At 67.8% G+C, this 26,239-nt stretch overlaps 1 protein-coding gene across 4 annotated transcripts; it reads right to left on the reverse strand.

Moving 5' to 3' along the window:
• Positions 1-80: 80 nt before the first annotated feature.
• INTS1 (integrator complex subunit 1) lies at positions 81-24,392 on the reverse strand. Of its 4 annotated transcripts, none has more exons than XM_006046013.4 (47): positions 24,028-24,392; positions 23,104-23,394; positions 20,730-20,926; positions 20,499-20,636; positions 20,081-20,240; positions 19,874-19,979; positions 19,595-19,781; positions 19,360-19,505; positions 19,047-19,188; positions 18,656-18,832; positions 18,112-18,220; positions 17,434-17,554; positions 16,992-17,069; positions 16,300-16,457; positions 15,741-15,837; positions 15,155-15,246; positions 14,918-14,978; positions 14,255-14,452; positions 13,802-13,931; positions 13,421-13,600; positions 13,099-13,248; positions 12,588-12,767; positions 12,350-12,454; positions 11,389-11,556; positions 11,191-11,302; positions 10,279-10,440; positions 9,478-9,624; positions 9,223-9,321; positions 8,856-8,980; positions 8,349-8,603; positions 8,013-8,172; positions 7,674-7,814; positions 7,343-7,517; positions 7,141-7,264; positions 6,419-6,549; positions 5,942-6,029; positions 5,628-5,854; positions 5,423-5,546; positions 4,369-4,502; positions 3,877-4,069; positions 3,278-3,405; positions 2,831-2,943; positions 1,924-2,037; positions 1,027-1,097; positions 736-827; positions 515-624; positions 81-393 (listed from the first exon to the last, which is right to left on the reverse strand). In XM_006046013.4, the coding sequence occupies exons 1-47, from the start codon at positions 24,083-24,085 to the stop codon at positions 278-280; spliced, it is 6,570 nt and encodes a 2,189-aa protein (XP_006046075.3). In that variant the 5' UTR covers positions 24,086-24,392; the 3' UTR covers positions 81-277. The 4 variants fall into 4 exon arrangements, with proteins under 4 accessions (XP_006046075.3, XP_044792301.1, XP_044792302.1 ...); XM_044936366.2 differs by having other exon boundaries at positions 7,063-7,264; XM_044936367.2 differs by having other exon boundaries at positions 19,595-19,787.
• Between the last annotated feature and the right edge of the window lie 1,847 nt (positions 24,393-26,239).

Consider the following 26,239-nt stretch of genomic DNA (forward strand, 5'->3'; position numbering starts at 1 on the left):
CCTGGCTGGGCCAGACTCCCGGCTCCCACTCATTCCCCCTGAGCCCCCCCAGGTCTCTGAAAACCACACAGCCAGCAGGATCAGGGAATTCAACACGTTTCATTTGAACCCAACTCCGAACCACGACCCACAGAATGTCAGCACCCTCCCCCCCGGCCGCGACGCCAGCACCTGCAGGCGGGACAGCCTCTGGGACAGGTGGCCCCCACTGCCGGCCAGGGCCCTGGGTGTGAGCTCCAAGTGCTCTGCGGTCTGCCTTGGTGGTCCGAAGCTCGGCTCACATCACAGCCTCCAAGTGCAGGATCCTCAGGGCCTCAGAGATTTGGGCGCTGGTGTCCATCTGGCCGTACATGCCCACTAAGAAGGCCCGGTGCAGCAACACAGCCGCATGCTCTGTGGACAGAGGAGGGCCTGTCAGCTCTGCCCCTGCACCCCAGCCGCTCTCGGGAACGGAGCCTCTGCCCGTTCTTGCTCCCGGCCAGAGGACCGAGGCCCCCGGGGGCAGCAAACTGACCTTGGCAGAGGAGGGTGTACTCGGGCAGGTTCCTCAGGGCTGTCTGCACCACCTCAAAGTCCCGGCTGCCCAGACAGTACATGAACGTGGGCAGGAAGTCGGCTGCGATGCTGAAAAAGCCACGAGTTCAGGGGAGCCCCGCCCCTCCACCCCTACCCTGAGCCAGGACAGCCAAGGCCCCAAAGCGCCCCCACGCCCCAGCCCCGGGGACGCCAGCTCACCCAGGGTTGCTCTGGATGGAGCGCAAGGCCAGGCTGAAGGCCAGGCTGCGGCAGGACTCCTCGGCCGAGCTCATGAGCCGCTGCAGGCTGGTCTGCGGGAGAATGCCTGTCAGCGGGGCCACCTCCCGCTAGGGCCCCCCCCTCAGTGAGTGTGGCCGGGGACCCCACTCCCCCAGCCCTGCTCCGCCTCAGTTCTGGGCTGGATGGCAAGGCACCCTGCCCCCGCAGGAAGGAGGTGGGGGTGGCGATGCCTCCCACCCCAGCCCCCTGGGGCCCGCGGCCGCTCCGCACCGAGAAGAAGCCCAGGATCTCCGGTCTCCGCCGAGACATCTCATCCACATCACTCAGGACCTCCAGCAGATCTAAGTCGGGCAGAGGGCGTGTGTGACGGAGCTGTGTCCCCCCCCATCCCAGCAACCTGGAGGCAGGGGGCAGAGTCCGGGGCTGGCCCGCTGCCCTCTCCACACCGGATGGGCAGGGATCTCGGCCTGGCCGAGGCCCCAGGGTCCCAGGTGCAGCACGGCTGCTCAGAACAAAGTGCCCAAGCCTCCTGGGACCCTCCATGCCACCTCAGCGCTCGCTCAGGCCAGGGAGCCCCCAGAACCTCAGGATGCCAAGCCTGGGGTTCTGCTGCCTTCCCGACTCCACTGGGATGGCGCCTCTGGTTTGGGATCGACCCGGAGGTGCGTGCTCCCCCAAGACCCTCCGTCAGGTCTGCAGGGCCTGGGATCTGCGTGTGCACCACATCCCTGGGTGTCTGTCCGTGGCCACCTCAGTCATGCTGCAGCCACACCGCCCTGCCCTCCCCTCCCCCAGGGGCCACCTGGGCTCAGCTCCCCCGAAAGGGACCAGGGGCCGCCGGCCAGCTCCTCGCCAGGCCTCCCTTCCTTGGTGTCCACGGGGACTCCAGGGGGTTCCCCAAGAACACTGGCCAACACAGCAGCCCCCACCCTCCACCCTGGTCTCCAGCTTCCTCCTCCAAGCCCCTCTCCATGGCCCCACCCCCGCTATGAGCAAAGACCCAGCCCTCCCAGCCTTTCCAGGGGCCCTGCTGTCTTCTGGATGCCCCCCAGGAGAAGCCGGGACAGCCAGGGCCGCTTTGGGACCCAGGACCGCAGGGACAGAATGGGGGCCACCACCCACCACGGGGGCACCCCGGCCTGGAGGGCGCATGCCCCCCTAACTCACCCTCGACCGTTTGGCCCCGGGATAGCCTCTTCATGTAGGGAGCCATCTCGGCTGCAGTCAGAGGGGCGAAGATGTAGACGCTGACCAGAGGCAGGGAGCCGGCTGAGCTCTCATCTGCAAGACAGGAAGCCAATGCCAGTCAGGGGCAAGGGGACAGGATGGCCCGCCCCCAGCCGCCGTCCACAGAGGGCTTGTGCAGCCAGACACACGCAACGCTGTGGCCACAGGACCCCAGCGTGGAGAGGAGGAGTGTCCCTGCTGAGCAGCGTCTGGAGTCAGGGCAGACCCCCGAAGACGTGGCCCTGCCTAGGCTGGGCACAGCGCCAACATGCAGCGGGCGCTCAGTGAGTGTGATGAGACCACGAGCCTGCTGGGGGCCACCTGGGAGACACGCGCTTCTCCCCAGAGCCTCGCACTCCCTGCTGCCGCCGCGCACACAGCAGGTGCTCAATAAAGGCACCACTGCACACAGCACTGTGCCAGGCGTGTCAGTGGATGGCTGAAAGCCACACTCAGCACCAACGACGGGGCGAAACCGGGGCAGGACGACCGTGAGGGGCCAGCGTCGGGGCAGCCCCCGGGGGAAGGACGGCCATGAAGGGCCAGCGTCAGGGCAGCCCCCGGGGCCTCAGCCCGCTCACGAACCCACCACTCGCTTGACACGCTGCTGCAGGTGCCGGGTTGCCGCCAGGGCGGTGGGAGCCGCGAACGGGGGCAGGAATGTGGATGCAGCCAGGCAAAGGGACAGAGGACCCGGCTGATCCCACAGAGTAGGTGCTGGAGGTCACGTGGGCCACGGCACCACCTGGGGCTGCGTGAGCATCACAGAGCCGGAGCCAATGACGCCCCAGGGACACCCAGGGGAGTCCAGCCCGGTCCCGCCCAGCAGAAGCCCAGCCCCACTCACCCTCACCCTCCTCATCCAGGGCCCGGTCAGGCCCGCCGTCCCTGCTAGGAAGGCTGAGCCCCGCCAGGAGAGACTTAAGCATCACCAGGTCGCTGCTGTCAAGGGACAGGTCACTAAGGGGACAAGGTGGGGGGGGGACAAGGCTCTGAGTGAGGACTACATGCAGGGGGCAAAGGGCAACAAGGTCTGCCTGAGGGCCACACGGGGGGGGGGGTGGGGGGACAAGGTCTGCGTGAGGGCCACATGGGGCGGGGAGGGGGAGGCCAGGGCTGTGCCTGAGCAGCATGGGGGTAGGGCACTCAGGGGGCCGGGGAGGAGGGAGCCAGCTCAGGACGGCGCTGGCGCAGGCCCAGTGTCTGTGACCCGGGCACCACGGCCTGGGAACTCCCGCCCTGAGCCCTGCCACGCCAGGCCCCGGCCGAGACGCTTGGACAGAGATGCACTCACTGCAGCACGTTCAGATGCTTCTGCAGGAAGGCGACGGCGGCCGCGGGGCTGCAGCTGATGTACTTGTGGGTGAACCGCACGAACTTGCTGGCGAAGGGCACGAGGTGGCGGGAGGACTTCCTGTAGTTCTGCAAAGGGCATCGCGAGGCGGCACTCAGAGCTGGGGCTGCCCCAGATGGAGGCCGTGTCCCCCGTCCTGCGCGCACCCCTCCCAGAGCCTCACAGCGCAGGCTGGACACCACCAGGCGCCGCCCTCTGCTGGGTCCCTGAGGCTCAGGAGTGGCCCCGGCCCACGCCCCGCAGGGGCTCCCCCGGGAGGGGGGCAGCTGGGGGCCTGGCCCCGCCCCCGCCCCCCTGCAGCCCGGGGCTCTGCTCTCCTGCAGGGCTCCCTGGGGCCACATCTGCGCTCACCCAGGGGCTTCTGGGGACAGACCCCCAGTCCTGGTCAGGAGGACCGAGCCCGCTGCAGTTGTGGGAGCAGGAGGACAAACCGATTGGGGAGAGAATTCAGAAGGGGGGGGCGGGGCATGGTGGCGGGGGTGGGAGGGGGCTGGGAGGTGGGGGCGGAGCGGAGTAGGGCACAGAGGCGGGGCACCCACCCGCAGCAGGCGCACGAAGGAGAGCAGGCAGTCCCACAGCGCCCCCTGGTGCTCGCTCTGGAACACCTGCGGCTGCAGCAGCTCCAGGACCCCCAGCACGTGCAGGAAGAAGGTCAGGTGGTTCTGCTGCCGGAACTCCTGGAAGTTGAGGTGCGTGCGGCCGTGCAGGAGGGCGGCGATCATGGGCAGGTGCCTGCGGCCAAGCCAGAGCTGCCTGGTCCTGGGCGTCCCCCAGCCTCTCCCCTCCCCTCAGAGACCTCATCTGCTGGGACCGAGACCACCCCGAGCCCACAGATGCCCACTGCGAGGCTCCTGGCTGCTCAACCGACCCGCCCGGCCCCGCCCCCCAGGCTTGGCTCGTCAGCAAGCAGCCTCCGGCCCTGACCAACCCCAGGATGACCGCCGTAGAGCCCATTCCTGCAGGAACACCAGGTGTGGGGCCCGCCCCTGGCTGGGGGTGGGCAGACACAAGGCCAGACAGCCAGGCGGTACCTCAGCAGCAAGAGGGGGTGGGCCACTGCCAGCTTCCGACAGGCCATGCTGGCGTCGGCCACTCGGCTCTCGGACGCCCGGGAGTCGCTGGTGTCCGCCAGGAGGGTGATGAAACGGTGGATGAGGCCGTCCAGCTGAGAGGGGCAGGGGGTCAGGGCCAGGGCCCCCGCAGCCTTCGTGCCCACCTGCCCACCCGGGCTCAGCCCCGAGGCCCTGGCACAGTCCCTGAGGCCCCTCATGGTGTCCCAGAGAAACCTGCCCCTACTGCTTTCTGGGGCTTCGGAGGATCAAGCTGGCTGTAGCCGGGGGTCCTGGCCAACCTCAGCATGCAGTGTGACATCAGCCACTCCCCGGAGACAGAACAGAAGCCCTGAACTACCTCAGGTGAGAAAGACCGGCCGCACAGGTAAAGCTTAACTCCAGGTGTGTGAAACACAGAACACACACAAAAGAAAGCAAGCTAGAAAAACATCGCTCCCTCCTCCTCCTGGGACGCAGGGCTGGAGGCAGATCTGACGCAGGGCCCTGCCCAGGGAAGGTGGGGAGGGGGCAGGGAGACCCACCAGATCACAACCCCCCCCACCACACCGCTGAAAGAAGGGGAAGGCAGACGCTGAACATGGAAGACCCACACTAGGCATGTGGGAGAGGCAGGCAGCCAGGAAGAGACACGCTGTCCACACGCGCCGAGCACAGCGGCTCTGAAGTCACCATGCCCACAGAGAGCCCGCCGATGTGCGGGGACAGAGCAGGGGGTCGGGCACAGGAGACATCAGCACACACATTGCGCAGCCTGCGTTTCTCAACAGTCCCCATCAGGGAACGAGGGGGACACAGGGGGACGCCCACTCTGCTCTGCTCCACACCTGGAGGACTTCCTGGACGAAGGACCCTCCAAGAGGTCAGACAGGAGAGGGTGGCAGGGTAGGCTCCAACTTCAGACACTCATCCACACTCACCGAGTTCTGAGAAAAAGCACTTCCCTACCTCCTGGTCTGGGTTCCTACCCCCAAGCAGAGGACCCAGGCGCCCTGAGGAGCCCGTCGGGCCTCACCTTGCAGACACTGCTGCCGGCGGCCCCCTGGCTGTGCAGCAGGACGTCAGGCAGGGGCACCCGCAGGTCCGGCCGCTGCAGGTAGAGCTGCACCAGCAGGTCGCGGCTGCACTTCCCCAGCACGCTGCGGGAGAGCAGACGCGGTGGCTGCGTGGCCGGGGCAGTCCCCCCCCCCCCGCGCAGGCTGAGCCAGGCGGCCCCTCACCTGTCGCCCCACTGCTGGACGCAGCCCGTCAAGTGTGCTGTCACCTTCTTGATGCCTTCGTCGCCACCGCGGCAACAGCTCAGCAGCAGGGGCAGCCGTGCCTGGAGCAGCCCGCAGGCGCCCGCATCCCCATCCTGGCTGCGTGCCTCCGCTTCGGCCAGGATCAGCTCCACTAGCCCCACGAGCTCCGCCGGCTGCACCCGCAGCACCAGCTCCTCCCGCCGCTTCTGCAGTCGGACGCGGTCGGTCAGTCCCGCGTGGGACAGCCGTGCCCGGCCACCCCACCCTCCGGGCAGGGGACACCCCAAACCTGCCTGTGGGGTGCGCTGGTCCCTGCCCTGCCAGATCCGAGGGACGTGGATGCAGGCCCAGAGGAAGTCAAGGGAGGCTGAGGGATCAAACCTGGAGGAGGTGGGGAGGCCAGACCCAGCAGGAGGCGTGACTCCAGGCGGAGGGAGGCGGATGGGACCGGCAAGATGCCCCTTGTCGGCTGGGACCCCGGCCGGGCGCAGAGGATGTGGGCCACCCGCCCGACCTCGTCCAGCCCTTCCCGCACCCGCCCCTCACTTGCAGCCACGCGGCACAGACAACAGCCCTTACTGTGACTGGAGAACAGGGCGCCGGCCACCCAGAGCAGGGCCACCCGGGCCAGAGAGCCGGCTCCTGAGGGGGCCGGGGTGGTGTTGGGCCAGGCTCCAGGGGAGCTCTGCGCTGGGCGGCTGCACACGGCACTCTGGGGCCTCCCAGCGCCTGTGGTGGCGAGGAAGGAGCCTGTCGGGGGGGGGGCTCACCTCTGTTCCCGGCCCCTGCCCAGCAGGAGGCGGACACACTGGTGCAGGGTGGACCAGCTGGACTGGTGTGTGAGCAGGGCCAGCAGGTAGGGACGGAAAGATGGCACCTGGGGGCCAGGGTGGCCTTTGCCCTGGGACAGAGGAAACCTGGGTTGGTCTCCACCAGGCTGCCCAGCTCTGGTGGATGGGGTCAGTGGATGGCGGGCAGCCTGCAGGAGGTGGCACAGGGCAGGGAGAAGCCGCCGCTTCAGGGCAGGGCCTCCCAAGCTGATGGGTCACTCCGCAGATTAAACATGGGCTGAACTAAACCCCCCTCTCAGAGACGGGGTCACACAAGCAGCGCTGTGGGGGCGGAGTGTGACCCGCACCCCCAGAAGCGCAGGCCCGCCAGCACGGGGCAGGAGCAGGGCCAGGGGTCACACAACCCCTCCCTGGCCTCCCGGTCAGCGTTTCTTCGTCTTCCCACAGCCAGAAGGGCCCTGATGCGGGCTCCGGCCCCCACTCCTCGTCAGGGGAGCTGGGCTCCACTCTCCCTCCAGCACCCTGCGAGGACCTGGGCCCACAGGGACCAAACCCACCCCTGCCCTCCCGCCTCTGTGACCAGATCTGGCCGGTCATGGCGACTGGCTCGGCACACTCGGGACCTGTCTGGCCGATGAGACTCCAGCCTGGGGCCTGCCAGAACCGACAGGAAGAGCGCACGCCGGCCCGGTGAGCCCCACCTTGCCCCGGGAAAAGAGCAGCCTCTGCTGAAGGTCGGGGCAGCTGCCAACCACCTCAGGGTCCAGCATCTCCAGCCAGTCGACAAGCAGCCCCGAGCAGGGCCCCAGGAGCACGGCCTCTTGGCTGCAGGGAAGGGGGTTGGGGGTCAGACACAGCCGCCCGGGACTGCCCCCAGGCCCGACCGCAGCTCCGCCGACTCACCTGCAGCTGTCGGCCTCCTGCTTCCCGGGGGCCAGGGGCTCCTCCTTCTCTGGCAGCAGCAGCGAGCTGACCACCGCCACGGGCCCCGAGGGCGGGACGGCGGACGCGGTGGAGAAGAGCGCGGCCAGCAGCTCCTCCAAGTGAGGTGACCTCGCCTCGATCAAACTCCGGACGACTGCGGGGCAGAGGGGGTGCCCATCACACGGGCCCAGGGCACGCCCGACTCCAGGACGGACAGCCCCGCCCCCAGGGTTCTGTTCTGCTGGGGGTACCCGGCAGAGGGACTCTGGAGCGGCAAGGGGGTCCTCAGTGGAGCCCGTGGCCCGAGTACCTTTGCTGATGAGCTCGGGCTCCACGTCACACTGCTCCCCAGATTTGAGGGTGGCCACGATGGCACGCACGGTGGAGCTGACCGTTTCTGGGTCCCCGCGGAATGTCAGGGCCTCTACCAGGTGCAGGAACCCGCTCCGCACTGCAGGAGAGAGTGTGACCGGGTGGACTCTCGCCAGGGCCCCAGGAGTGACCCCTCAGTTCCCCCACACACTCCCCTCCCCAAGGGACCACCCCTGGGCCCCGGCCCTGAAACCACTGGGCCACGCCCCGGATGCCGCTGGGCCCCCTGGGAACAGGCCCCCCGACGCAGCGGCAGAGCCCGGGAGCCCCGCCTCACCGTTGCTGATCCGGCGCCGCGCTGAGCACTGGGCAGCGAACAGCCTGAGCTGGGCCTGCAGGGGCCCGGCCTCCACGGAGGGGCCATCCAGCCACTGCAGGGCCTGCACGAGCACTTTGAGGAAGAGCGACGAGAAGCCAGTGTCCTGGGGCGCGCAGCGCTGGGGGCGGGCGAGGCACGGCTCAGACAGGGCCAGAGCCCCGGAACCCAACTGCCGCACAGCGCCCACCCTCCACGGTGAGGGCCCGCCTAGCTCCCCCAGTGATCCCGAGGACACAGGACGGGGCAAGCCCATGTGCGGGCGTGGACGGGGCGGGAGAGGCAAGCGCGGCCCACCTGGTACTGGCAGAGCTGGCGCATCAAGGGGCAGGCAAGGACGTGGCTGCGGTGCATGGCCAGGGCCAGGGCCCCGCCGTGCGGGGAGCTCAGCAGGGCGGCGAGGGCCTGCAGGAGGCGCACGGCGACGCCCGGCACCTCGGGGCTCCCCTGGCGGACTCGTGCCAGCTCCCGGCCCAGGGCCTGCTGCAGCGCCAGGGCGGCGGGGCGTGCGTGGGAACTCTTCCACCGTGGGCCTGGGCTCAATGGGAAGATCTGTACAGAGAAAGGGGGCTGTCAGGCCAGCAGCGGATACCCTAATCCAGCACTCTCTTCAGGCGGGCGTGCAGAGGGGACCATGGACTGGGGACAGGGGAGCCAAGGGCAACAGGTCCCGGAGACCACGTGTGGACCTGTGCACACACGTGTGTGCAAGTGTGTCAGCCAGGAAGCGGCACGTGTGCTCTGCAGCAGCCATTACCGTGCCCGTAAGCCCGGGCCATGGGCGGGGGCGGGGGCGGGACCCACCTGCAGGAGCAGGCCGGCCAGGTCGTCCTCTGGGCCCAGCACCCGCACCCGCGTCACAGCCCAGGTCCCGCCCTGGCCCGGTGGCTGCTCTGGGCTGCTTTTGGGTTTCGGCGCCTCTGCGCTGTCTGCAGGGAGGGAAGGGCAGTGTCAGTGAGAAGCCCTCCCACCCGCTTCACTGGGACCCTGCCACCCAAGGCCAGGCTCGCGTGGGGCCCGCCGCCCACAGAGGAGCAGCTCACGGGCCCTCCCGAGAGCTCTCGCCCGGGACGCCAGCCTCACCGGGGCTCCCGAGGCCCACGAGGTACAGAACCCACTAGCAGGAGGGGGACACGGGGCAGAGGCCGCCTGAGTGGCCGTGCGTGGGTACCTCGCCGGGCGGGCAGGGAGGCTGTGAGCAGGGAGTGGAAGGTCTGGCCTCCGGAAGCGCCGCGCTCGTGCTGGACCTCCACCAGGTGGGCCATGTAGTCTGCAGGGACACCGCGGGTGACTGCACGGCCAGGGCGGGGGCGCCTCCCCACCGCGCCCACAGAGCCCCTTGCCTCCCTGGGACCGCAAGCGGCGTCTGAGGTGGCCGTCCGCTTGGAGCCCCTGCCCGGGGTGCTCGGCACGGCCTGCTGCTCACTCTTGTCCATGATGTTCTGCTCCAGGGTCTGGGGGTCGTGGGCCACGGCCTGGTCCAGGTACTGCAGCAGCTTGCTCATGCTGGACACGGGGATGCCGAAGGACTGCACGAACAGCAGCAGCTGCTGCGGCTCCAGGTCCTGCAGGGCTGTGGGCAGCTGCCTCAGCGGCCGGGCGCGCAGCCGGACAGCCCCGAGGGCAGCCACGGTCCCCCAGCCCCCGCCCCGCGTCAGACTTGCCCACGTGTGTCCTGTTTCCCAAACCAACTCGCCCCCTACCTGCCTGGCCTCCTCAGCTATTGGGCACCCTTCCTCCTCCCTGCAAGCTGCCCCAGCCCACCCCACAGTCCAGACCAACTGCCTCCCTCCCTCCTCCAGCACCCCATTCTCTCTGGGGCCTTGTAAGGCCATAAGAGCTTGCAGACAGAGACAGCTCCCTGAAAGATCTAGACACGAGCCGGATAACAGATGTCCCAGAACCTGCCAGAGGCCCCCGAGCTGCCCTCTTTCCTTGGCAACGGCCTACAGTGAGAGGTGAGGCCCGGATCCCCCCAGGCAATGCCAGCGTCCCCCCTGAGCTATCCCCACCCAGGCAGTACCAGAGTCCCCCGTGGGCTGTCCCCACCACCCGGCAGTACCAGCGTCCCCCCCGGGCTGTCCCCCACCCCTGGCAGTACCGACACCCCCCTCCCTGGGCTGTCCCCCCCAAGGCAGTATCGGCATGCCCCTCCCTGGGCTGTCCACCCGCTCCGGGCAGTACCGGCATCCCCCTCCCTGGGCTGTCCACCCGCCCCGGGCAGTACCGGCGTCCACCAGCCGCGGGACCTCTGAGCGGATCATACGCAGCTTCAGCCAGTCGGGCAGCAGCAGTGCCTCCTCCGATGTGTCCACCAGGAAGGCTGTGGGTAGCGGCTTCTTCTCCGGGAACCAGATGTCCAGCAGCGCCTGGAACTCGCTGTCACCAGCTTCAGGAGAGATGGTGCGGTCAGCACCATAGCCACTCTGGGACCTCAGGCCGAGGGCTGATGCCAGCATGTCCCCAGTTTACGAGGGGAGCCGGGGCTGCTGAGGAACAGGGCGGGGGTAGTCTACCAAGAGCGAGTGTGACCGGCGCCAAAGCCTTCAAGGGGCGGGCTTATCCAACCCTCACAACCACCATGTTCTCCCCTGTCAGTCAAGGAAATCGAAGTGCAGGGAGCCGGCCAGGCCCCCCAGAAGCCGGGTGAGGCCAGGACCAGCACGTGCACTGGGCTCCGTGGGCTTGGCCGAACCAGCTCCTTCCCGCCCTCGTCTCCACAAAGCCCTGGGCAGCCAGCAGGCCAGACCGGCATAAGGCCGCCTCCCTGGACACAAGACGCAGTCACCCACACCATCAGCCTCACAGGAGGGATGGAGAGGCTGCCAGGCCAGGAGGTCTCAGGCAGCCAGAGGATCAGCCAGCTCTGGACACAGCCCCTAGGCAGTGGGTCAAGGGCCACGACCAGGCCTGTGGCGGGGACCTGCGGCCCCTCGGTGGGCAGCCCTGTGGACATCTCCACCTCCAGAAACCCGGCAGGAGGAGCAGGCCCAGGTGTCCGGCAGCACCCATGTGCACCTCAGGACGACGGGACAGCGGCTGGACCTGAGGGGCCCCACCACGGAGAGGTTCACGTGCTCCCCAGGAGGGGCGTCTGCCTCCACGGGAGACCCGGCCCCACCACCCGCAGCCTGCTCACCACGGGGCGGGCCCAGAGTCAGGAGGATGACCATGGCGTGGACTACCAGGATGTGCATGGTGGCCGTCTCCCCGCTGCTCCAGCGCAGGAAGACCTGGTCCTGCGACTCTGACTGCAGGAAGGAGGCGGCGTGAGAGGCCGAGGCGGGGCGCGGGGCCGCGGAGCTGGGCGGGGCCTGGCGGGGCGCCACCTCCTTACCCAGCTATAGACCTCCTCGCCCTCCTTGCTCTTGCGCATGCGCTGCACGTAGCGGGAAAAGATGGACAGCAGGGCTGCCAGCACCACGTCCGACTCGGCGCTGCAGGAGCGCTTGGAGAAGAGGTGGGACATGATGGTGGAGCGCTCCACGATAAGCCGGGCCACGTCCTGGGGGACCGGGCGGCAGGGAGCGGGGTCAGCAGCTCGGGCTCTCCTCCCGTCACACCCGGCCAACGGCCCATCCCCGTCCAAGGCCACCCGACGCGGCACCCCATTCGGCACAGACACCCCAACACCGGCCAGCACGCCGACGACAGACGAGGCCCCGTGTGCAGCCCCCTCAGGCACACGGGCTGTGAACTGGAGAGGGCTGGCCCCGCGGAGAGGAGGGAGTGACAGGAACACAGGCGGCTCAGGACCCACAGGGAAAAGCCGCCTGCCCACAGCCAGACGCGTCTACTGGCAGCCGGCAGCAGTGACGTGGGGGAGGCTAGCCCCTAGACCAGACTCAGAAGGCAGGGGCCACCGGCCCCTCGGCAAGAACCCAGGCTTGGGCAGAATCCCACTGCCCACCAACCTCAGTCCTCAGCCAATCCCTCCACTCCCTCTACATACAGGGACTTGGGGCCTTCAGGACCCCCGCGCTGTGAGTCGACAAGCTCATGGAAGAGCAAGGTCAGGAGAAAGACGGCCAAGAAAGAGCAGGCCGCGGGAGAGCACAGGCCCATGCCCGGCTCACGGGCCCACAGGAGCACGATGCGTGGACCTGACCCCTCCACCTCCCAGGCCGGCCAAACCACACCTCTCGGGCCCAGAGCCCCAGAGACACGGGGCGCTCCTGCCCTCGACTCCTGCTCTGGACAGAAGGTCTCTGCCAAGGTAGCTCGCACTCGGGACCCAGAGCCAAGGTGTGGCCCTGCCGCCTGGTCGCCCACAAGCTCCCCCAGCCCCACCTCCTCACCAAGGCCAGATCGCTGTGCTGGCCCTGCTCCTCCACGGGCGTGTGCTGGGACAGGTAGACCAGGTAGGCGCTGATGGTCTGTGGGTCGGTCTCCATGTGGATGGCCTGCGGGGGGGGGCCGTGTGAGCAGAGGGGATGGCCCCCGGCCCCTCCACCCAGCCCCTCCCGACGGGACGGCCCCGCCCTCGCCCGCCCCGCCCCCTCGGTGCCCCGCCCTTCGCCTCCGCCCCGCCCGCACCTGCTGCAGCGCCAGCGCGGTGGTGCTCCTCACGCTCTCGAACAGCGGCAGCCGGGGCAGGTCGCGCAGCAGCCACTGGTAGCCCTGCAGCGCGTCCGCGTCGCCCGAGTCCTCCTCCAGGGGCGGCTCCTTCTCCTCCCCGTCCCGCAGGCTGCCCTCTGAGAGCACCAGGGACAGGCCCTGCAAACGGACAGGCGGGCTCTGGGGCTGCCGGCTCCCTCCAGCCCAGCAGACACCGCGCGCTCAGAGCTGCCAGGACAGTGGCCCGGCTGCCCGGGAATCTGGCGCCAGCACCTCTGGGAGGCGGCAGGACGGACACGGGGCTGCCCCCAGGACACTTCCGGTCACCCCAGAGCGGGAAGGGCCCGGGCGGGACAGGACCCAGTGTCTGCACGTTACTACCGTGCCGTTTTCCCTGATGGTCTCTTCCGGTGAAGCCCCGGTGAGAAAAACGGTCATTTTAACAGAAAAGACAACCGTGCCAGGGGAGCAGAGGGCCTGGTCCCCTCACCTTCATGGCCAGCACCCTGGCAGCCACCTGCGAGGAGCCCAGCCGCCGCAGGAAGTAGTCCAGCACCTCACACGTGGTCTGCTCGTCTGCCTTGGGGCCCAGAAGCAGGTCCTGCAGGCGGCCCAGCAGCTGCTTCTGCTTCTGCTGCCTCTGTGGGGGCGGGGGTTGGGGGTCAGGGTGGGCGTGTGGGGCCTGGGTTGGGGGGTGGGGTCAGGAGATGGGGTCAAGGTGGGCATGTGGGGCCCCGGGGATCAGGAGTCAGGCTGGGCATGTGAGGGTGGCGGGGTCAGGGCAGGCGTGTGGGCCCCGGGCAGGCACTGACCTGCCGCTTCCTGGCCTTCTGCTCCTTGCTCTCGCCCTCCTCCTCCTCCCCGCCCGAGGCGGGCTCATCAGCGGCGTCATGCAGCAGGAACTCGCACAGGCACTGCACGGGCAGCACGTCCAGGGAGCCCTCGCTGGACTGCACCAGGTCGGCCAGCCAGGGCATGGACTGCGAGGAGGCCTGGGCGGGCAGCAGCACAGGGCTCTTTCTAGTCAGTCCCGCTGCCGTCCTCCCCCCAGCAACTGCCCGCCACCCGCGGGGACTCCCGAGGCAGCTCTCTGCACCCCGGAGCCGTAGCTGAGGGGCCCGGTCTCCAGGCGTGCCCTCCAGCCCATGGTCTCATCTGATGCCAGGGCCCCCCGCAGCCTTAGGGGTGCTCACCTGCCTCTGGATGATGTTGAGAAGGAAGTCGGGGTTCCGGCTCCGACACAGCAGGTGCCCAAGGCGCAGGGACTGGTTGAGGCCTTTCACCTGGTCCAGGATGTGAGGCGGAGGCCTCCGGGGTGGCCCTCTGAGAGCGCCAGGCAACACGTGTGTGTCAAAGTGGCAAGTAAAGCGCCCCCAGCTAAGAGCGGATGGGGGGGGCGCCTGCCTGCCTCCCACCTGCAGCCAGCTGCCCGTCCTCCCGCAGGCCCGTGGCTCCTCCCCTCTCAGCCTGGCCTCGGGGGCTCTTGGCTTCACCCACAGTGTGGACCGGCCTCCCATTAGACCCCACCCCCACCCTCCAGGCCTGCCCGCCCCCCGCCCCCAGCCCGGCCGCCCCCTGCCAGCCAGGCTGGCTGTATCCCCCAACCCCCGCCCGGCCACGCCCCATGCCCCAGGCTGTGCACGCACTGGGGCTCGAGGCTGGTGAGCTGGGACAGCAGCAGGCTGCTGCTCTCGGTGATGGTCTGCCGGGTGGAGGCTGCGGCCAGGTGCCCCTCGAATGCCAGGATCTCCTGCTTCTCCCGCTGCGAGACCTGCAGCTCCCGGTTGATCATCTCGGTGCGGCTCTCCTCGTCCGTCAGGGTGCACGGCGGGTACGAGTAGTTGCTAGGACCAGGGGACAAGAACCTGTCACCGTGCCGCCCCCAGGTAGCACTCAAGAGTAGGGGTCAGAGCCCGTGGCGACGTCCTTGGCTCAGGCCTGGATGGAGCCTTTAGACTGTGCAAGGCATCCGAGGGCCATCGGCAACACACCACAGTCAGACCTCAGTGAGGGAGCGGGTGTCCCTCAGAGCCCACAGCCGGCCACTCTGTCCTTCCACACGACCGCACGCTGGTGCCTCCAAAACTGGCCGACAGGCGTCAGGGCCCCAGACCCAGAGCGGCATGTGTGCTGGAGGGCCGTGCGAGACCCCTGCCACTGGGCCATGTGGTCAGGCACAGGCACCAGGCCGACTCCCACTTCAGAGACACAGGCGCCCTCCGGGGGCCTGAAGACCGGGACCCCTGACACACGTTCTGAGTGTAACCGAGCCCCCGCATCCTGGCCCCGCGTAGTGGCAAGCGACTCACTTGGTCATCGCCATCTCCATGAGCATCTTCAGCGTGGGGTACTCTTCCCAGGCGGCCAGGCCTAGGGGCAAGGCAACAGGTGGTGGTGGGACCCCGGCCCGCTCCCAGCCCCTCCCAACTCATCACCCCACCCCCCCACCAGGCTCTGCCCCCCAGCCCGAGGAGCGGGACATCCAGGAGAGGCAAGGCCCACACAGGCTCAGGTGGCCGTGGCTGGCCAGGGCAGGGGGCACTCACCAATGTTCTCCGGGTTGAACGCAGCGACCACCAGCAGGAGGGGCCACGCCTTCCAGTAGAGAGTGGAGATGGCGAGGTTCGGAGGCTGATACCTGGAACCAAGGTGGCCACAGCTCAGCCTCGGCACCCGAGGTCCGAGAGGCAGACATGTCCGGACCCGGGCAGCAATAGCGCACACATCCGTGAGGGGCCACCCGGCCACCACAGCTCAGATGTGAAACGTCCAGAAACGTCCAAGCTACGGGACTCGTGGTGTCCGACAGCTGTGTGTGTTTGAGGGGAAGGGGAGGGGAGCGCCAGCGGATGGGGAGAGGCTTCTTGGAGGGACGACGCTGTCAGGTCACACAGACGACGGCAGCGGAGCCCCGCGGCTGCGCCGAGACTACCCTATCACAACCGCAAACAAGTGACGCAGGCGGCAAATGAAAACCACGCTGCGATCGGGCGCTGAGGAAACGGAGTGAACGCACTGTCGTCCGGAAGCAGACACAGTGCCTGGTTCACACACGAGGGAAATAAGCAGCCGAGTGCTGCGGGCCGAGGAGAGAGCGGGGCAGTCGGGGGACCCGGGTGCTGGGGGCCTCACCCTGGCGGGAGCTGGATGTTCTCGGGGTGGTGGTAGGTGCACAGGTTCAGGACGGCGTCGATCAGCTGCACTCGTTCCACCTTCAGCACGTCCACATCTGAAACGCAGGAGCCACACGCGGGTTCCTCGGTGGACGTCCCGCCTGGACTCGGGCCATGGACGTCCGGGAGCAAGGACACTGGGCAAGTGGGGTGGGGACGATGCAGGCACGGGACGCGCTGCTGCAGGAGCCCCAGGGCGCCAGGGCACGTCTGCACCACGTGGCGCCCGAGGGTGCAGCACGGCCGGGCTCAGGGACGGGCAAGGACATGCTGACACCCGTGGGTGCAGCGGATGCACCAGGGAGAGCAGGGGAACGGCGAACCCCCCGTGCTGCAGCCCAGCCCAGGCCCACCAGCAGCGAGACACGTGCTCTAGAAGGGGGCAGCTCCGCCGCAGGCCCTCCCGCGGCCCTTCAGAGAGGTGGGGGACAGACACTCCTGCCGGGTTCAACCGTGCAGAGAACACACAGAGGCCCGGGAGGTCACGGGGAGGGGAGCCGGCGGCGGGAGGCCCTCACCGTCAGCCTGCACGGCTGCAGCCCGCTTCACCAGGTGGTCGGCCAGCTCCATGGCGTCGGCGGGGCCAAGCGGGAGCTCCCGCGAGAGCCCGATGACCAGAATGCGCATCAGCGTGTCCTCCAGGATGGGCACCTCCGAGCAGAGGCGGAGGAAGAAGCTGCGGGCAGAGCGGGCAGAGGAGGGCTCGTGGGAGCCCACCCCCAGGGCAGGGGAAGCCCCAGCTCCAGCCTCATCTGGGCACAGAGGGGGCACTGCCCACCCTCCCCGTGGTCACTTGTGCCTGATGCCCATGTGGACCGGGCCCCACAGCCCTGCAGAGGACTGTGAGTGGGAGCCCGGCCTTGGGGGTCTCACAGGCCAGCTCGGCCCCAAGCTGTGCCCTCAGACAGGGGCGGGGCTCCGGCAGGTGTGGAGGAGCATGCTGACCCCGCGGTGGGGCCCAAAGCGGCAAAAGAGGGAAGCGACCTGTCAGAAGCTCGGGGAGGGTGACCTGGCTCGGGGACCGGTGAGGGCAGAGAGAGGACACGTGTGTGCGCTGCCTGGACCCGAGGGGTGGGGCTCCACCCAGCCGAGCATGCGGGAGGGCGCGGGGGCCTGTAGACAGTGCATCTAGGGAAAGGGCGGCACAGGGTGTGGGCGCAGGGACTGCGACCCCCAGGCCCGCCCGCGGCCCGCCCCCCGCCCTGCTCACTTGCGGTCGCTCTCGGGCGGCCAGTTGTCCCATTTGTAGTAGGTCTCGGGCTGCTCCGTGAAGAGAACCTTGTGGAGGCTGCAGAGGGAGAGGACCATCAGAATGGGGTCCTGGCCCCCACCCCATCAGCCCCTGTGGGCGAGGAAGCCCGTGTGCAGAGCAATGGCCCAGCTCCTGGCTCTGCAGTGAGGCCTGGGGAGGCTGGCAGGTGATGGGCCCCTCCCAACAGGGAGCTCCCCACCCCACCAGACAGGGCCCCGCCTCCCCGAGGCCCTGCCGGAAGCTCAGACACCACGAGGTTTTGGCTGTTGCCCACTGGCCCCTCTGGCCTCTGAGAGCCTGGCGCCAGCTAGTGGCCTGTCATCCGGGGAGGAGCCCTGCCGCTCGTCACCCATGAGCCCGGGAGCGCGGCCGGTCGGGGGCGAGGCAGAGCCGGCCGCACCAGTGCACGTAGTCCTTGGGGGCGAGCTTGCTGATGGAGGGCACGACAGTGTGCAGCCACCACACGGCGTCCCGCTGGATCGCGGCGATCTGGTTCTGGAAGGAGCGCAGCACCTCGAGGTCTGGGGAGGAGGAGCCGGTTACGCCGCCTGCATGGCAGCCAGGCACACGGAGAAGGCCTGGACAGCACAAGCATCCTGAGGCCTCACAGAGGGGCGGGACCCCAGATGGGGGGGCGCTGAGATGGCTGGAGCAAGGCTCCGCGAGCACCTGACCGTCCCAGGGTTGAGGACACCTCAGGGAACTGAAACCTTGAAATCCCAAGTGTCTTTCCAGCCAATCGCTTAAAGGGCCTTGCAGCCAACCCTTTCCAGGGTCAGTAATGACCCAGAGCAGGCTGACCCAGACACTGCTGCCCTGCCCCCCTACCCTACCCCCAGCCCAAAGGCACCAGGACCTGCACAAGCAAACCAGCAGAGGGTGACCCCAGGCTGGGAGCGGTTGCTCTCCGCCGGGACAGAGTAGGAAGCAGCCGTTTCCTGGGACTCCAGGGGCCGAGCTGCAGCTGCGACCCTCCCGCCCCAGGCCCACACTCAGAGCAGAGCCCCTTCTCCCACCCAAGGCCACCCCCCCTCCACGAGAGCCCCCCGCAGAAGGCAGCCCGCCCCCAGCTCCTCACTCTTCTTCTCTCCTTTGTCCCAGGCGACGCCAGCCTCCTTCACCTGGGCAGTGATGCCCAGCATCATGGACACGGCCAGCACATCCGTGACGTGCACCACGAAGCGCTCCTGCAGGATAGAGCAGCCCCGCCCAGCCCAGCTCAGCACAGCGGCCCACGTCCCTGTCTCCTCTCTACCCACCCCCCACCACGGCCAGCAGGACAGCAGGACGCTAAGGACCAAGAACCAGCCACAGCAAGGCCAGGTCGGGCCACAGGGGAAGGTTTAGCCCACAGAGCTGGACTGAGCTATCCTCCGGAGAAGAGGACCCCCACAGGCTGTCTGCTGACCTGCTCACGTGGCACTCGAGATCCCCCACTCTCGGCCCCAAGTCCTATTCTCCAGAGGCCCTTCCCGCCTCCCCAAACTCCCTAAAATCCACCCTGAGCAGACCCCGGGCCCTGGGGGCGCCGTTGGTCTGCACACACCAGACACTGCTACCCCACCCCAACACCCAGCCCAGAGGCCGCGGGGACAGCGGCCTGGGGGTGCGGTGCCGCGCACCTTGAACTCCATGTCCAGGTACTGGGGCTCCTTGCGCTCCTGCATGAGCCCGAGGCAGAAGGCCTGGAAGTTGATCTCGTGCTTGGTCTGCTTGATGATCTCACGCAGCAGGGCCCGCGAGGCCCGCAGGTAGTCGTCCTTGTTGGTCAGCAGGTCCTGGAACACCATGGCCAGGAACTGGGGAGAGAGAGATCGCGGGAGCTGCCGGCCGCCTGTCCCAGCTCCTGCGGCCCCCGCAGCTCTCATCCTCATGGGCCAACAGGAGGCCTGCCCAGAGAGCCCGCGACCCAGACACCCCGGGACAGCCAGAGCCTCCTCACAGCGCTCTGCACCCGCCAGTCCACACCCTTTCCTCCAGCCAGGCTCCGGGGCGGGGGTCCCGGGGGCCCACCTTGGGCGCCAGCTCGGAGCTGTGCTGCAGCACGGTGTACAGGATCTGCATGTTGTTGGGGTTCCGCGCGTTGGAGAGCTCGTTGAAGATCACGAACTTGATCGTGGTGCCCAGGTTGTCCTTGTGCGCGTTCAGCAGCTCCCTGGGCACCGCCAAGCAGAGGGAGCTCCAGCGGCTGCCGCCCGCACCCCCCATGCCCCCGCCCCCCGCCCCCGGCGGCCCCACGCCCCACCGCCCGCCCCCCGCCCCCGGCAGCCCCGCGCCCCCCCCCATGCCCCCGCCCCCCGCCCCCGGCGGCCCCGCGCCCGCGCACCTGATGCAGAGCATGTAGTGGTTGAGCAGGACCTTGGGCTTGAGGCGGATCTTGACCAGGTGGGAGATGACGTCCATGTCCTCGGCGCCGTGCGTGCTACAGTTCATGCACACGGACATGAGCAGGTCCTGGGCAGGCCGCGTCAGCTGCGGACGGCGGGAGAGAGGGGGACGCCGTCAGCCCCGCGGCCTCGGGTGCAGGAAGAGCCCTGCGTGCGCAGATCCGCGCACCTCACCTTGGGGTTCTGCAGCCACATCTCCAGTTTCTGCACCGTCATCAGCCGCACCTCCTTGTAGCCGCAGGTGGAGGTGAGCAGCCGCAGGAGGTTCCGCGAGACGCTGTCGATGGGCTGCCGCCGGTTGAGCTGGTCGCGCAGCATGTCCAAGACGTACTCCTCCACGCTCTCCGCCAGCTCCTCGTACCTAGGCCAGAGGGGGGACGGCAGCGGGCAGGAAGGCAGGCAGGCGGGGGGTCTCCTGGGACCGCGTGGGCCGGGGGCGCGCGGCACACCTACCTGGGCATGAGCTGGCCCTCCTGCTCGGGGCTGAGCTTCTCCTCGGCGATCAGGAGCTCCGTCTGGCTGTCCTCCTCCTCCGTGAGGGACGGGTGCGGGCTGTTCCCTGCGGAAGGAGCACCTAGTGGACATCGGCTCCCCCCCGGTGCCGCGTGCCCGGGCCCCTCCCACTGGGAACCCCAGCCCAGCTGCCACGGGGGCTCTCACCAGCACTGAGGTCCCCTCCGCCACGCCCCGCCTCCCCTTGCAGGAGCACACTCTTGGGGGGCATCTTGGTGTTGAAGGCTGTCTGGATGTTGTCCACGAAGGTCCTGCAGTGCGGGCTGTCCACCCAGATCCGCTCCCCCAGGGAGTCTTCGATGTACACCTGCCAGGACGGAGCCCAAGCCTCAGCCTGCCCTCTCCTGTGACCCCGCGTGTGCGGGCAGGAGCAAGCTGGGAGCCTCCCCAGGCCCCGGCTGCCCCTTCACAGCCAGCAGCTCGGGGCAGGAGATGCCCTGGGTTGCCACACGCAGCCCTCGGGGCTCAGATGCCTTTACTCCATGGTGGTCCAGCAGTCCCCCCACCCCAATCGCGGCCCTCTGCCCCCTTCACCAAGAGTGATCGCCTGGGAGAGGCCACTCACCTTGACGAAGATCTCGGGCCAGTTCTCGTCCTCCTCATACGCGGCCATGAGGAGGTTGCAGGCCAGCACGGACACCAGGCTGTTGCCCTTGGCCTTGAAGCTGACAGAGGCATCCCGGCGCAGGAGGCTGCACAGGGCCTGCGGGAGACGGCGTGGTGGCGGGGAGGCCCGTCTGGCCCTGCCCGCCCCTTCCCCACTTCCTGGCATGGAGGAGGGGACGGCGGCCCTCACCTCGATGACGCCCTCCGTGGCGAAGATGTTGGGCTTCATCTTGGCCAGGTACATGAGGCTGAGGTACAGGACGCTGTCCGGCTTGGCCCGTGTCACCTTCAGCTGCTTCACAGCCCCGCACAGCACGCCCTCCAGCCGGTCATCGTTGCCCTCCAGCTCGGCCGCCTCGATCTCGTCCAGCAGCACCGTGGGTGGGACTGCCGGGGGAACGCCCGGTCAGGTGGGCAGCCCCGAGCCAGACCGTCCCACTCGGCCCCCAGGCCAGGGGCTGCCGAGGGCGACTTCCAGGGACCTGACTGAGGGCCTGGGGTAGAGCCGCGACCGCAGGTCCCCAGGGAGTGGGCGGGGCAGCTGGGCCATGCAGTGCAGGGGTCGCCCAACCCCCAGGAGTGCCCAGGCCAGGAGGGGCCGTGCGGGAGCCCACCAGGCACTGCTAGAGCCCTCTCGCTGCGCCCACACAGCTACTCCAGGGTGACGTGGCCTAGGAACACCTCTTTTTCTACAAATTGGTCCTTTTCCCTAAGCTTCCGAGCGAGCTGGCCGGGCGCCACCTGTGGACCTGTGGCCTCCTCCTCCACTGCGGCCTCCCCGCATCTGCCCCTCAGAGGCTGCTCCCTGTATCTCTGAGAGAGCCCGCCAGGGGCTCCAACTCTCCCCCGACACAGCTACCCTCTGCTCTTTCCCTCCTGCTACCTCCTTGGGCATCCTGACTGGCCCCCACCTTCCTCCTCTGACGGGACCGGAGGACCCCCTCCCTGTTCCCCACCTGAGGGCCCCCTGGGCCAGGCTCGGCTCCACCCACGTCTGATCTGTGCTGCACTTGCGATCGTTTGGGTCCACCTATTCTCTCACTTCCACTGTGATTTCTTTTCTGACCCAAGAGGTTTTGTTAGGACTGTGTTTTTAGATACCCAAGTGATGGCGACGCGATGGATTTCTGACTCAAGTGCGTGGAGGACAGAGGTTGACCGGCACTCCCCGAGTGCTCTCCACGTGCCAGGGAGAAAGACAAACAGGCAGGAAGAGGGGTGGAGCTCAGAAAGTCCTGGCCGTGGAGACACTCCAAGTGCCACACGCCATGAAGTAGCTGAACTCAGCCTCTTCTGTTTTGCTAAATGTGTTTCATTTGTAACATGCCTTTCATAACCATACTCCAAGTAACCTTCAAAGCCACCTTATCTGGGACTCGTGTGATGGTAAAACCAAAGCACGGCCAGTGAGGAGAGAGCTGTGGCCTGAGTCGGGACTCGGTCCCTCAAGTGCTCAGTGCTGACCTGGCCCAGCTGCCAGGGAGGGACCCCAAGCCAGAGATCCGAGGCGGCTGCCACCCAGCGCAGCCCCAGGCCAGCCTCCGCCCGGGTCTCACCGCTGCCCAGGGCAGCCCCGGCCCTGGCCCGAGCACGGGCCCCTCCACCAGCATGAAGGCCGCCACGCCACGGCTTCTCTCGTAGTCCCGCTGCTAGTCGAATCCCAGCCAGCCTGTCAGGCTCTGTTTCCCGCCACAGTCCCCGATGGGCCTCCTCTCTCCCCGGTTCCCCGATGGGCCTTCCCCTCCCTGGCTGCCACGTGAGCCCCTGTACACTTTAACGCCCAGGACTGATGTGATGTTAAACAGACCCGACCTCCAGAAAAACGGGAACGCCCGGGGCAGAACAGCTTCTGTATAAACAGCGGGCTTGTGGGTAAGCTTTATGCCTGTCTCTAATGCTGTCATGATACCTCATCAGCTAAGAGATAAAAAACAAGCAAGTGAACTCTGCATCGTTAGGAACTGGGAAGAGGGTGAGGCAGCACAAGCTACCGCCTCCTGGGTGGAGAGGGTCCTCACGACACGCGCAGCCCCCAAGGACAGCACCTGTCTGTCTGCACTGCCTTGGACTCCCTGCACTCAGAGAAGACTGTCACAGAGGCGGCCTCGGAAAATAGCCAGGCCAGCAAGGGAACAAGAGAGTGCGCCTGCTCCCCAAGGACCGGAGCTGGCAGCCCTCCAGGAGGGCATCAGGCTCACGCCCGCTCCAGCCCTGGAGCAGGGCTGGCAGGAATCCGTGCAAGGCTTTCCAATGCAGGAGGCCCCTGCACGGCTGTCTGCTCCCCAGAGAGGGCCACGGAGGCGCGCACTCGGCAGCAGCCCCAGATGGATGTGGGCCACCTTGCCCTGAGTGACAAGCACCTCCCATCACTGTCAGTCTGAAGCAGAGGTGCAGTGAAGGCGGCCCTATGAGAGATGCTCTGAAAAACAAACTCACAGCTGACTCCTGTCCTCCATTGTCCAAAGAACCTACACTCCTAAGCTTGGAAGTAGCCTTTCTGAACCCCGGTGCAGGGACGAGGCAGGGGCTGTGCTCTCTGGGGGACGTAGAGAGGCTGTCTTTACCTTCAATCGGGACCACGGATGGCTCTTTAATGGAGGGAGAGATGGCACGCTTCTCTGCAACCGCAGCCTCAGCCAGGCGTCCCAGGGCACTCAGCGGGGGCGTGGAGGAGAGTTTGGGGCGCTTGGTGAGCCCCGGCAACGCCGAGGCACCCGCCAACGCAGCCGCAGCATCGCGCTTCCGCTCCGAGGGCAGACCGGAAGGGGCAGGCTTCAGCAGGGTGGAGGCTGTTTTCGACTCAGTAGTCTGACCCTTTGAGCCCAGAGCAATGAAGTCTCCTGGCGGAGGGTGACCTGCAGAGGGACACGCACCTTCACACAGAAGCTAGGTGGAAAAGGAGTCCGAGAACAACTCCAACCTCCCACCATTTCCATGGGGATTCGACTACGGTCGGGGCAGGCGAAAAAACAAGACACCCAGCAAGTGCACAGCAGTCCTGGGACTGGCCAGCGAGCAACAGCGGACAGGCACACGGTGCTGACCACACAGCAGGCCGTCTCCAGCCTATCAGCTTCCGGTCCCTGCACCCTCAACAAGTTTCTGAAACAGGCATCATTAACCTCACTTTACAGGTTGAGAACTACCAGGCACAAAGAAGTTCAGTAAAGCGCCCAAGGCCACTCAGCTAGCGCGGGTTGGAGGCCAGTCTGGCTCCAGCCTGCTGTCAGCCCCTGCTTGTGCCGCCCCCTCCTCCCGCCAGGCACTCCTGGGCTGCGGTCCGCGGCCTCGGATGCACAGACCAACGAGCCGGCCTGGGTCGAGAAGGCGGTGGCGGCGGTCCCAAACCCCCGTCCCGGGACTCCCAGGGCCCCCGGGACCAAGGGCTGCTGTCCGAGACCCCATTCCTGGGAACCGCGTTCGGCTCGGGGAAACAAAGCCGCGACCCGAAGGCGCTGCGCCGCGTGCCGCGGGGAGAGGCCGCGCACCCGAAGGCTTGGCCGCAGCGCTGGGCCTGCGGACAGTGGTGGGCTTGGCCCGGTTCATCCTGCCCCCGAGCCCTCGCCGCTCCGCGCTGCCGACGCCGCACTGGGGGGAAGACCCGCGCTAGTCAGCAGCCCGCCGCTCGCCCATTCATTCCAATCTGGGACTGCGGCCCGGGGCGAACGCTCCGCCCCACCGCGGGCAGCAACTCCTGAAGCGGCCGCGCGACCCCGCCTTTCCGCCTTGGATCCCGGGAGGCTCCGTCTCTCCGGCAGAGGCGACCCAGTCCCTTCTAGTGAGATCGATAGATGTCCATCGCAGCGGCGCCCGGGTACCGTCGCGTCCGCCCCAGAACCGGAAGTCGTCCTTCGAGCCCGACTTCCGGAACACCCGGAAGCAAAACAATGGGGGGGAGGGGCGCGCGGGTCCGCGGTGCCTGCAGCGCCCTCTGGCGGCGGGAGGCCGGTGCAGCCTCCTCGGTGAGGCGGGTTTTGTCACCCGCTCCCGCAGGTGCGGCTGCCCTTAGTGAGTGTCGAGCCCAAGGACACGCAGCTCGGAAGGGGGGCCTCGGCTGCTCCCCGTACGTGCTGGGCCTTCAGAGTGCTCTCCCACCTGTGGGCCGAAGGGCAGGCTGCGGGGTCCCCTGGGGGGGAGGGGGGGCGTCTAGGAGGGAGCCCAGCAGCCAAGCCAAGCCGGGCAGGGCCCCGGGGTGCGGCCTCGGGACTCCCGGGGCCTCGGGGCGCCGGCCTGCGCAGCGGGGCCCGCTCGGTGCTGAGGACGTGGTCGCCAACCACGCGCCGAGTGCGGCTCCACGCCAGACCCTCACGTCCTCCTCTTCCTGGGGGTCTCCACGCCGTCCCCACCTCCCAACCAGGAACGAGGATCGGGTGGACAGCCAGGCCCCACCCGGCCACTTGCAGCGGGCGGCCCCCCTTGAAGGCAGGGCGGAGGGTCCCCGCGCGAAGGACGAGGCGACCGTGGGAAGGACGCGGGCGCCACTCACCGACCGAGCGCGTCGGAAAGGCGGCATCGCTGCCGAAGGAAGCCGGACAGGGCCCGGAGCTGAGAAACGGATTTTATTCAGTAATGCTGCGGTGGGGGCAGCGCTGAGCTTTGAAAGGCGCAGAGCGGGTGGGCTCAGGCGAAAACCTGCGGACGGTGGCCAGTGTAGACGCACCGGACCAGCTGCCGGCGGCTGTCAGAGCCCCGGACCGGCCTTCCTCCCGAGGATGGTGTTCGGAGAAAGGGCTGCGGTCCTGGGGAGGCCCCTGCCGGGGAAGGGGTCCGAGGGGCGGGCGCTGGCTGCACAGTCGGTCCTCTCGGCAGCCCCCGCGTTGCCGGACTGAGCGCACACGGAGGCGGCGTCCCGGGACGTTCGTCAGCTAGAAGCCCTGCTGGTCTCGGCCATGTCTCTGTGAGGGTGTTTGTGCAGAGGTGGTTTCTTGTTTGTTTTTTAAAATTAAGTTTGTTTGTTTGTTTTTGTCTGTGCTGGGTCTTCTTGCAGTGTGGGCTTCCCTCCAGCTGCAGCGAGTGGGGGCTCCCTATGGTTTTGGGGTGTGAGCGGCTCACTTTAGTGGCTTCTTTTGTCCCAGAGCATGGGCTCCTGAGTTCAGGGGCTTCAGAAATTGTGGTGCAGATGCCTAGTTGCTCCACGGGATGTGGGGTCTTCCTGGACTAGGGACCGAGCCCATGTCCCCTGCATTGGCACGCGGATTCTTATCCACCGCACCGCCAGGGAACCCCCTGAGCAAAGATGTTGTGTGGTTCTCACAGCCCAGCCCCAGCCAGAGAGGTGCCTTCCCTGACCCCACCAGCCCCACCTCCGCTCCCCTGGCGGGTCTGCTGCCCACCTGGGGCAAGGTGGGCTGTGGTCACTTTTCTCTCTGCTGTGACAACATCAGTTGCGTTTGGGGTGTTGAGGTTCTAAGCCAAGAGTCCAAAGGCTCCCAGGGGCATCTGCAGGAAGCACCACTCTCCAGGGACCCTCAACACCAGAGAGGCTGACCTTGAGCCCCCCGGACGGTGCCAGGCAAGCACCGGAAGGTGCCAGGGAGCCAGCAGCTCCAGGTACAGGGAGCGGGGGCCCGAGGGCCAAAGGCTCAGCAGAGGCTGCAGGGAGGGCTGCACTCTCTGTTTTGCCTCCTTGGAGCTCGTCTGCCCGGAGGAGTAACGGATGGTGAAGAATGAAGGGTGGAGCAAGGGAGGGACACTCAGTGA

The sequence above is a fragment of the Bubalus bubalis genome, chromosome 24 (genome assembly GCF_019923935.1).
Source record: "Bubalus bubalis isolate 160015118507 breed Murrah chromosome 24, NDDB_SH_1, whole genome shotgun sequence".
Taxonomy (NCBI): Eukaryota; Metazoa; Chordata; class Mammalia; order Artiodactyla; family Bovidae; genus Bubalus; species Bubalus bubalis.